General features: G+C 39.9%; 1 protein-coding gene across 2 annotated transcripts in view; it reads right to left on the bottom strand.

The window, feature by feature from the left end:
* LOC140950980 (putative amidohydrolase YtcJ) overlaps positions 1-12099 on the bottom strand; it is a 179470-nt gene that overhangs the window by 159975 nt on the left and 7396 nt on the right. Inside the window, exons 2-6 of one of the 2 annotated variants that reach the window (XM_073400193.1) lie at positions 11613-11885; positions 10879-11280; positions 7641-7946; positions 6845-7318; positions 3820-4690 (exon numbers count right to left, since the gene is read on the bottom strand). In XM_073400193.1, coding sequence (XP_073256294.1) covers positions 4589-4690; positions 6845-7318; positions 7641-7946; positions 10879-11280; positions 11613-11885 — 1557 coding nt within the window. In that variant the 3' untranslated portion in view covers positions 3820-4588. Of the gene's footprint in view, positions 1-3819; positions 4691-6844; positions 7319-7640; positions 7947-10878; positions 11281-11612; positions 11886-12099 lie in introns of those variants that run through there. The other variant, XM_073400194.1, reaches the window with a different exon arrangement.

Genomic DNA, 12099 nt, shown 5'->3' with positions numbered 1-12099 from the left:
CTGTTTTAGCAATGTGTTCGTTGTAAGTTAGTGAATGGTCAATATAAATGCCAAGATCTTTAACAACAGTAGAGGGTGTAATTTCTTTTCCATGCATCCGTACAGATGCTGTGGGCAGCTTATTAAAGAGTTGAGGCGTACCGATCATTAAAACTTTAGTCTTATCAGGATTTATCAATAAAGAGGTTTGGCAACACAATCTGGAGACTTGTTCCAGGTCCGCATTTTGATTGTGAATTGCAGTGGACATGTCAGATGAGGGAAAGGACAGGTACAGTTTAGAATCATCAACATAACAGGCCGATTTGCAGTGAGTAGGGACAGACAACAGGTCATTCACATAAATAGTAAACAGGACTTGACCCAATATTGATCCCTGAGGGACTCCATATTTCAGGGGAAGTGGAGGATCACGTAATAGGTCACTTGTTGATAAATTTGCCAATGTCATTCTTGATTAACCCATAAACAATATTCCACCATTTACTATAATATTTCAGTGTTAGTGTAACACTTGATCAATCAATTTGAATATGTTATATATCATTTGCCTATTCACATAACTAATTTCGATGCCATGCTTTTGACATAATGAATTAAGAATATTCTCAATATGAGATTTTCTGTGATAGATTGATTTTTTTCGTATTCTAAATATCTATTTTCAGAAAAATCAGCAAATTCTTTGACCGGTTGATAGCCAAAAACAGTGGCGCGTTTTCACAAACTATCATTGGTACATTTATTATTTTCATATTTTGACAACATACAGGTTCTTTTCTTTTCACTTTTCCCAATTCTTTATCACAAAATGGACAGACACTATATTATTTTTTTAAATTCCTCATGAATTCCTGAATTACAAATCATTCTATATATAGCGTTCGAGGTACGGGAACGCAACCCCCAATTTCTGTTGGGTGTTCTGTGCATTATTGGGTGTCCTGCGTCGACACACATTTGCCTCGCTTTGAGGCGCTTGCTTACGTTTTGCCTCACTTTGACGCGCTAACTCAAGTTGTGATTCGTGTGTCCTTGGCGTTCATCTTTCAAACGTTTGCTGAGGTCTGCTATTCTATCTTCGTAAAGCCTTCATCTTTTAAAAGTGTGCTGAATCTTCGTAAAGCGTACATATTTAAGAACTTGCTGAAGGTCTACTATCGATCTGTGTTTAATGAATCTTCCAAAGTGTTCATCTTTCAAAAGTTTGCTAAACGTTTACACCCTGAGTATAATTTTACTTTGGATTAAGCCTTCATATTTTTCTTTGGAAAATGCGTGCGACTCCTGGTGCATGCATCAAACCGGGTTGTTTAGCTAGGCGTCCGTGGTGCCAGGAAGAAAATTTACCGGGGAGTTGTAAAGCTCGACGTCCGTTGTGCCACAAAGTAAATCTAATGAGTTGTGTAGCTAGGCGGCCGTAGTGCCACAGAGCACATTTAAATCTACCGAGTTGTGTGGCTCGGCGGCCGTTATTCCAAAAAGTAAACCTACCGAGATGTGAGGCTTGGCGGCGCCATTTGATCATGACTTGTGATAGTTTCGAACCAGGACAAACGAGCATTTTAGCTCTATGTTATTTATTCGGAAAAACGTGACCAGCCCACAGTAGCGCCACTCATCCCACTGAAATCAATATACACTCGACCAAATTACTGGAAAAGTTATTGACGTGGGCCGCACACACATTCCACTGAAGGCTTCAATGATTCTCTTAGAACGTGTGAAATTGAGAGGTTTAGTGTCAGTGAACCAGTACGTGTTCATACACAGTCATTGTGCCCCGGCGTTCACCACAAAAAAATGTGGTCTTGGGTCTTTTTTTAATATCATCACAAGTTAAGAAGACTTGCCAGTAACGGTTTCCGGTATTTCATAGTAAATTTCAGTAATTGTCTACATGTGGAATTCCCGATATTGAATTAAATTAGTGATTACCTCTAAAACTTTGTCAACTGTTTGCTTTTTAACAGCACCTGGGCCGGGTTGTTCAAAGTTGAGTGACGATGACCCAGGCATTAAGAAGGGCTAAGGAGAGTGCGAAATTTGAATTCAGATGTGAAAGCTTCATTGTGTTAACAAAGTGATAATTAGATGTTCTTTAAATAACGGAGAAAATTATCCAAAGAAATGTTTTTGAACAAAAGAAAAAGAAACCCGGGTTAAGCGCTGATCGACCTTCGAGCAACTGCGCCCTGTAGAACATCTATTGCACATGTAAAACAAAAAGTTTTTTTTTACATGTCCAACGCACTCTGGACAGTGTCTCCTCAAATAACAAGCACTTGAGACAAACCATACGATATCACACTGATTACTAGCCTTCAAAACCTTTTCATAATGATACGCAGTTTAAATAGAGGTTTCGCTGTACGCAACCCTCATGTTCAAAATATGCCATAGTCATATATATCTATCGTAAGACCATCCACCCTTGCCCCTCAACTGCTACATGTACGCCTAATAAACATATCGAACGTACTCTCCTAAGCTCCGATTACTCCTAGTATTAGAAAATAACTTTTAAGTGTAAAAGCAGACGGCATGTTGAGATTCTGGCAAAAATTTTGACAAATAGTTTAAATAAATAGAATTTGCCAAAAAAAGGTTAAATATTTGTCATACTTGTTTTTTTTAATTTATGGGTTAATTTGTAATCAGTTCTGTGTAATTGGTTAAGAGACTGATGACTCATTTTCTCAAAAAAGTCCCTGTTGTGTTACATTATTAACTTCCTGTTTTTCTGAAAATGTCATGCTGTGGTGATTATGCAGATACTTTAAAAAACGTATAGAAAAATTCAAGAGTTGGCGCAGTATGAATAAACGCGAAAAAGTGGTGATCTCGTACCACCAATTCCGATACTATCCCTTTTACAATCTATATAATAAGTATCAAGATATGGTGGCAATGAAATCATATAGTTAATAAAAAAAAATAGAAATCAGGGAAATGGCCTGCGATAGATAAAAAGCATTGAGTTGGTGGTCTTAGAGCAAAAAAAAAGGAAAAAATGATCTCGTACCGCCAATTCCTATACAACTATGGTAAATTACACTGGTTGCCCAACTTTGTAATGAGAATACTGTGATCTATAAAGTCAAAAGCCTTACGATAATCAAATAATCGTGTTCTTACACTAGCCCGTTTCTATCAGTGCCGAAAGATCAGTCATGAAACATACATTTCGATTCAGAACATTGCTGTTTGAGAAATGGATCACTTCTCTGACTTGCTAACAGGTTTCACTAGCAACTCAACTGGTCGTATTGACGAGGTAAAATTGTGAAAAAGATAACAACTGGCCTGGGGACTCTAAAAGGTAACCTTCAGTCGAAAGAACGGCGCGGTCGCATATTAAAGAGGGTCTTGAATAAGAAGGTCACCGGTACTGTAAATAGGCAGATTGAGAAAATACAACTGAGATAATTTAGCAAAGACAACGCAACGTCAAATGAGAACACAAACGCACTCGGAAAGGACTAAACTCGACTTCTGGTAACCAATTTGCCGCTCTGCCATTGGTCAAGTCGGTTTTTTAGATTTACACGCGCCTTCGACACTGTCTTGAAGCTTTCAGTATTAACTTAACGTGACGACAGTGACGACGGCGCGCTCAAATCTAAAAACCGACTCAACCAATTCAGATCTAAAAGCGGAGTTGACCAATGGAAGAGCAGTAAATTGAGCACCGGAAGTCGCGTTCAATTCTTTGGCGTTGCGTTGTCTTTGCTAAATCTCTATAGGTGTGGCTCTGAGACTGGGTTTAATTGGGTTTCACTGTAACTTGACGGAAAGATCCATTACACGTCGCAGAACTTTCTGCTGAATGCTTAACGGTTTATTGATTTCTGTTGATTCATGTTTTTAAGGCATTCAAGGCCATAATCATACACAACTAAAACGAAATGACGATTACTGTGAAACTCACAAAACCGTGAACACCAGAAATATTTATGGAATGTTATTGTGTTGCTAGAAATAAGTCAATAAGGCGCGAGAAAACTAAACCGCAAGCAACAACGGTTATTAGTTTGTGGTTTTGAGGTTTGCTTGCGTATCCTGAACTTTATTGAGACTGGCCAATACACCATCAACATTTTTGAAATTTTTCGGTTGTTCACGGTTTTGTGAGTTTGACAGAAACAGGGTGTTTGAGAAATAGCTTATTTATGATCATGATCATACAAAACCTACTCTGAGAAGAAAATTTACAAGGCATCATTTGAGAAAAGATCCCCAAGTGTAACGTCTTCGTTGTTGCTTGTTGGTTGCAACGTTTTTAAAAAATTATGCCCTACTGACTATTAGAGTAGGAATTTGTACCATACGCAACGGTTTTGCCCATCTGTCGTTTATATTTCTTTGAATCTAAATAAAATCAAGATCGTTCATTATGAACTAGTTTTTTATCTGTTCATTTCCTACATCTCTCTATTATCATGCCCAACTATGCTCAAGTGAACATGAACAAGATACAGCACTTGAATCATTTTACGATAAACAGTTGTATTCCTTCACAAGATTGACAAAAAGAATTCTTGAGGCTGCGTGTCTCCCATGTATGACAGCCTGGAACTTACTGAGGCTACTTTTGCGGGACAGGGACAACCTTGTCAGTGATGATTAATCGTCGACCATTCATGTAAGTGTCCAAGACCTCGATATCTTCCAACTCAAACGGGTCCACCTTTTGACAAAGGACAAAACAATATTTATTGGTGCTTCGCTTTCTGTATCTTAAATTGATCTCAACAATATTTAGCCTCTACTCATCTTTGCTAAAGGTACAGATGATGAACCACGTGCAACAGGGAACAGAAGGCGTTATGGGAATGCAAGCTCTTGCCCAGGGCGTTTCCCTGGAAAATACGAGGGGAGTACCTCCATTTTCCTGGCGTGGATTGTTTGGAAGGTTTTCAGCCGCCCCTTCTATCAGTCCCTGATTTTGCTTGAGGGGAGGGAACGGCTGTACACTAGCTATTCACCCTTGTCCTCCTTTTAGACATATTTATACCTCTTGTGTATCTTTTTTTAATTTTGTAGCTGTTACACGCTTCTGCACATGTGCGGTGTTTTGATTTCTGGTCTGGTGAACCTTTTTTCAAAGTTGGTTTTCAGTGGAGAAATCCTCTTCCATCGACCCTGAGAGGTCTGATGAAGCCATTATAACAATATTGAAGAGCTATTTGGTCCATTTTGGAAGTTTTAAACCCCATATATGGTGTTTTCATGCAAGCATTGTTAAAAAATTCGAGGTTATTGGGGAGAAGTGCACGAGTCCATATTCGTTGTTGTCAGTGTTCCTACAAACGGATCAATCAATTTTGGCGTTTAATGTGGTCATCTGGTTTTCTGTAAGTTTCTCCAGACAACGATCTCCCTTTGCCGGATAGTTTTTAAACGGTAAATGTATAAAGAAAGTTGAAACGTGGTTTCCTCTATCCAGCCGTGGACGCACCGGCGAGTGAAACTGATCTGCGACATGACTTCCGATTGTCTGCAACACCAATAAAGTGTCTCTCGGCCGGGTGACTGGAATCAGAGGGATAAAACCCAGCAATATTTTCTTGTACAGGGCCTGGTGTGAGGCTTTAGGAGAGAGTCCATCGAAATTGAAAATTCTTAACAGGAACTCCATATGACTCCGATCTATAAGGTTGATTTCCACTGACGCGTGTTTGGCAACGCACGTAAATTGTAATCACGTAAATAAAATAGAGGCAAGATATAAAGTGTTGAAATTAAACGGAAGTTGAGCGAGATTCTACTTTTGCGCTTACGTGTGACCTTTCATACATCGCTTCTATTTTATTTGCGAACGTAAATTTTACGCGCGTACACGTGCACGTAGAAATTACGCGACAGTGGAAATCAACCCGTAGTGATGCCAAAAAGTACACCGGAGATTGGAATTTGCAGGTTGCAGGTCGCAGGTTTGTCAGCACACAACAGGCCGCGCGATCTCGACCGATGTGGTACTCTTGAAATGTCCTTTGTATTTTTGTTGTATGATGGTATATGTTTAAGAATCGATGAATTAAATGCTGAATAATCTGTTTATAATCTGGTTTCTTAATGTGTACTTCTAAATAACATTCGTTTGCGGAACACTGACACGACGCAACGTGAACGAAAAGACCTTTTTACCAATACGGCGGCCATATTGAATTAATTCGATTTAAGGAGTATTATAGGTCAGGCACTTTTTGTAGGTATTTCTAGGTTTATATAGGGCGAACAGAGAGATCAGTAATAAAAGGTTTGTTCACAAATTTTGTTGGCCGATTGGAGACTGCTTTGTTAGTGACCTCGTAAAAATACACGTAGGTACATGTTTGTTTCAAAGCAGGACAGGGTTGTAAATCTTATTCTTATCGGCTACAACATATACCTGAGGAATAGTAAAGAGTAAATATGAATTATGGGGAAATATGAAATCGAACTAAATGTCCGGAAAAACCCCCGCGTCGTGAACAATGAATTTGAATTATGTAAATTTCCTTGCGTTCCTCTAACTTGCCTCTGACTGGTTTAAAAACAATCAGCTACAGAACTCACACATGGGCATTATCGTGACACAGTCCATTTAAGTATATAGCTTGTGACGGTTGACCGGCAAAGGTTGAAATGACATTTGCTAAGAAAACACAATTTATCTTATCAGCATATAGAACTATAATAAGCTAACTTGTTGTTGTTATGCGGGGTAAAAAAGCGTCCGAGTCAGTGTTATCGGTAAAGTTGTGAGTGAAATATCCGTTGCACTTTGAGTTTGTCTTACTCTTGTTACGTGGTTAAGAAAAAAAAAACATTATTATTGTATTATTCTCACTGTTACTACCTTGTATGGATTGTCTGAGACAATGATAAGATCAGCCTTTTTGCCTTCTTTTAAGCTGCCCAAACAGTCATCTTTGTGAAGCTGCCAAGCCGCGTCAATGGTTACTGCCTTCATTGCCTCGTGAATTGTTACGCAGTACTCTGGTCCGTACACCTTTTCTTTGTCATCTCTCTGAGTACGAGTGACCGCCGTCTTGATATTCGCAAAAGGAAGCGGGGGGCCTGGATAGGTAGCGTGGTCCTGGTGAATACTCCAACGAAGTCCAGCCTTGGTTGCCGCCGAAAGGGGTGTCCAGCGGTTTGTGCGCTCTGGTCCAAAGATATTTTCGGTGTATGATGTACCGTAGAAGTACAGATGGGCCACAAAGAAAGACAAAGCCAGGTTAAGTTTCGCTGCGTACTCGATTTGCTCCACTGTACACAATCCCAGGTGCTCCATTCGATGGCGAGGTGACTTAGAATTGTTGTATAAGACCTGTTTTAAAAGCGAAAATGAACTTGATCATGTCAGTGAACTCTCTGACTACAACATACAGGGAAAAAAAAACAGTCTGTTCACAATTGCAATTTTAAAGCAGAGGCCCTTAAAAGTTGGTGAGGCTAGTTGTTAGGTGTAAGCGGACAGTAAATGGCCGGGGTAGTGGGAGGGATTGATGAATAAAAGGTGCTTCAAGGTTCTCCCCTTCTCTCTTTTCGACGTTTTAATGTGGATTGAGCCTTTCACCTCCCCTCCCCCTCCCCCTCCCCGCCACTCACATCTGTATGCTAGTCACACCCGACCCGGCCCTATTACATACCTTATCATAGATCTTGATCACTTGATCAATGGCGTCTTCCCCGTGAGTATGCACAGCAATCTGCGTTTTCTTCTCGTGAAAAGACTTTATCGTCTTCTCTAGTTCACTGTCGCTGTAGTTCAATGTGCCATAGTTTGGAGCGGTCGGGAATCCTAGGATCTCTGTGACATCAGTCTCCATATATTCTGGCACTCTTATCGCGGCTGTTCCACAGTGGGGTGATCCATCAGCAATGATCTTAACTCCCGCAACCCAAAGATTGTCATTCGGCTTGAAGGACCCCTTGCCAGTTTCTGAATGCGGATCCTAGCATTATCACATAGCATAGTTATCAAAGTGGAATCATGAAACCCTTTAGATTCCTTTGTTTTATGTTTTTTGTCAGTTTTTTTGGACCTGACCGCGTACAACGTTCAATAGCATTCCTATCATTTTGAACTTACTGACCAATAGAAGCATCGCATTAATTTATTCAGTCACAATTTGGGAACAAACAACAAAGGATTTGCACGGTCAGGGAAGTTCCAACATAAACGGCAACAGCCGTTGTTTTCATCTTTGTTGTTTGCCGGCTTTCAGAACCAGTCTTCTCTACTAACTGTGCACATAGGAATCATATAATTCAACACCTCTATTTATTTCCCCTCAACATTTTTTTTAACGTTAATTAATTCCTACACTCTCCCGCCTCCTTCACCTTTCTAATGATCTGTCCCTTTAATATGAATCCATGCTGCGGGTTCAACTTATCCCACCCTCAATCAAACATTTTTGTATCATGATGAAGTGATCAAATTTTTTGAAGTCCTGCACGCGGATATCCGATATGTCTGCTTAATAGTCCAGTTTCGAGTTCGCTATGACCGCTGAATAAAAAAAGTGAAGACGCAGTTTTAAAGGATTAGCCTTCCTCTGAAGTAAATCTATTTACAAGGTCCAACGAGAAGAAGACCTGTTTATTACGCTGTCTATTGCGTATTTTCAAATTTCAAACACTTTCTTGCCAGAATTTGTGAATATTTGACTTATGTCGAGGCTAACCCAATAATTTTTAATTCGAAACTGAACTATACATGTTCGATGCATGTACAGACTATGTAATGAACCTCTTTCATAATGGCGGCCTATTAGTTTATTCTTTTATATGTATGATAATTAGCCTTTATGACCTCATTCAAAAATTCGTTAATAATTCATGAGCTCAACAACCTATCACTTCCGCTAAAATCCGTCATGTACTCGTGTTTTGAACCCCGGTAAAACACTGTCAAACTAAAAAGCCTGGAGGCGGCAGTTGATTTCAGTCTCAGGGGAAAGCCGAGCTGATTATATCTTGCTGCATTGATATTGTTTATTTTAGGGCCTGTTTACATGGAGGTGGGGGACCCCAGGTAGGTGAGGTAAAATATGGCGGGTCACACCACCTATCATGTAAACGTGATCAAATTAAAATGCGAGTTTATATGGACAAACGGGTTACCCCACCTAAGCAGGTTACCTCACCTACCTAGGGTCCCCCGCCTCCATGTAAACAGGCCCTAAGAATTTCATCCTCATTAGTATTCTTTATATAAAAAATACTTATAAGGATGACTTTTTATTTCATTGCGCGTGACATATGAATATTAATTATCAGCACAGCAACTGACGCAACAAATGGTGGGTGAATATTTAACGTTCTTTCAAAATAACACACGCAGTAAATTTATTATTGCAAAACAATTAAACTTTGTTCTTTCACCAATTTAAGCAGCCAAAAGTTCAGTGACACAGCGGTGATATTGGCTATGGCAGTGTCCAAGCGTTGCACTCAAGACTTGCCAGTTGTGAATACGCAAGGCTAGAGTACTGGATTTTTGTTTACCTACCATTCAGCCATTGCAGAAAATATTTTTCAAAGAATACTTTTTCAGTGGAATAGTTGACTTTGGGGTACCATTTTCAATTAACTTCCTCTCTTCCTCGTCATTTGTAGGCTTCCCAAAAGCTCTGGAACAAGACGCTATGTCCTCTTCGGTTAGTGTCGCTCGTAGACTGTAAAATTTCTAAACACCTCTGAGATTTGATTCTTACATAATAATTTCATACGTAATGTTTTTTTTCGTATGCTAATTTTCAACGTTCACAAAAGCGTCATTATTATCAACTTTATTGAGATACGCTTTTCCAGCAACGTTTTTGAAGTCGTTCATTAAACTCGGCCGTCGGGTTTTATCGGGGTATAAAGCCCTCCCACTCGTTTATTAAACATTACTTAGCATGTGCAAAATACAAATAAATTCTTACTTTCAAACGAGGTTAGAACGGTTAATTATCTGCATATTAAATGATATATAAATAGGCCGCCATTATGAAAGAGGTTTATAACCAAAAGTTCAGGCCGGAGTGCGGGCGACATCGATACAAACGTTTTTACTGTATAACGCTGTGTTTCACACGTTTTACGTGATACAAGGTCAAAACCTCGATCGTGATAAGATTTAATGCGTCCAATGCTGATTCCATTCATTGTTAGTGGAAATCTAGAAATTACGTTTCGCCCTATGTAACGGAATCCGAGACAGTCTTGGATTCTGGATTCCACGCTCTGGATTCCGGATTCCAGGTACTGAATCCAGTATTTGTCATTAGAACCTGGATTCTGGATTCCAGTCATTAGTGGGAATCCAGATTCCTTGACCTGTATTCCGGATTCCAAAACCTAGGATTCCGCATTCCATAAGCAAAATTTTCCCGGATTCGGGAATCCGGACTCCCTTTACGTGGGGCGATAAGCTATCACAAGTACCGTATGGTTCTTGCGCTTTTTTGCCAATAGCACCGTGTTTCACTAAATTTAATAAACTCAGTCTTCTTAAACGCCCCTCCCCCTCTCTAAACTTTCCCTCAAAAGTGCTTGGAAAAATAAGCCAGTCTATAACTCCAGGCAAAGTAATTGGTTTCCTTAACACTTATCCATTGGATTGGGTTACAAAGTGGTTTGAACGGCCTTTGTAACTGACGATCGTTCATAAAATGAAATTTAACGGTCGCTAGGAAATTCAGCGATGTGAAGCAGCTATAAAACATTTTCAACTTCTCTATACACATACTTTTGGCCTCCTTCGATTAAAAATAATAATAAAAAAATGCATCACAGCCATGTTCCTGGAGCTTACGCACCCTGATCATTTAATTATCACCAATTGTAGGCAAATTTTCAAGAGTATTTGTTGTGATGTTAAATATTAAATTTTACCTCATGGCCATCAAAACGCACAAGACTGGGACAACACACTGCTTTTGGTTTAGAGCTGGAGTTTGAGTCATCTGGTCCATGAACAACACGATACAATGCCAGTCGCGCTGAACAGGATTTACTCTCAGATACGTTCTTCAGAATACGCAGCATGCGATTGCTTATCTCAGTATCGTCACTCTTCATGGCAAAGGCTAAATCTGTAACGGTAGTAAACCCACGAGATGCATAGTCTTTTAGTTGCTCCTCAACCGCTTTCTTCATTTCAACAGGTGTTGGTCTTGGTGCCTTTTCAAGGATTTTGGTCAAAGCAGGCTCCTCAAACAATTGTCCAGTCAATTCCTCGTCGTTTTCATCTTTTACAAACCCTGGAGTCTCTGTTTCAATAGTTACTCCAGCAACCTGAAAGGAGCAATATCAAAGAGAAAGCAATAGCTACGTCCGACGCAATATGGCTCAACTGTTGAGCATTTATCATGTACAAATGCTTAAGTGGCAAATGTGTAAAAGGACTACCTACCCAGCCGCTCGGTTTCATCGTCGATGGTTTATGCCATGGTTTTGAGCAAGCAGCCACGATTAACACCGTGATAATTAATCATTGATCCCGAATAGACCGTTAGTATTTAATGTGGCAGTAAAAGCGTCTTCTCTAGAAATCATTAATACAGTCAATCTGGAACGAGTGATTTATAATCACGATTTAACTATTCCCAAAAGTGCATTAAACTTACGTCAAAAGCCTTTTGATTCACCCAGGCCACGTGACCACTTTGTCCAATGACACAAATCGGAATTTCAGTGGAAAACTCATTGAGGACTTCCTTAGATAACTGTGGCAAGCCTGGAATGAGCTCAGGGTCCCAACCAAAGAACAGGGCCCAGGGTAGAGGGTCGGAGTTTGGATCGAGTAAATCGATAGTATCGTCCATCTTCTTTTTGACGTCTGTGTAGGAATGATTGTCATACCCATCAACCTTGACGAACAAATCTCTGTCGTTAACTTTCTGCAAAATAATAACATAGTGTTGAAGAATTCGAGTGTTCCTTTAACCAAAGACGAGTCAATTCGGTAAACGTGATCACCGTGTTTTCACGTGGTGCAACTGAACGAATAGATCTAGGGTCGAACCTCCATGTGCGACCACCTCTCTTAAGCGACCACCTCCCATAAGCGACCGCCAATCAAAAAACACCAAAACGTTCCCAGACAAAGCCTTA

This window comes from Porites lutea, chromosome 10 (genome assembly GCF_958299795.1).
Source record: "Porites lutea chromosome 10, jaPorLute2.1, whole genome shotgun sequence".
NCBI lineage: Eukaryota > Metazoa > Cnidaria > Anthozoa > Scleractinia > Poritidae > Porites > Porites lutea.
This window is presented reverse-complemented; position numbering and strand designations above follow the sequence as displayed.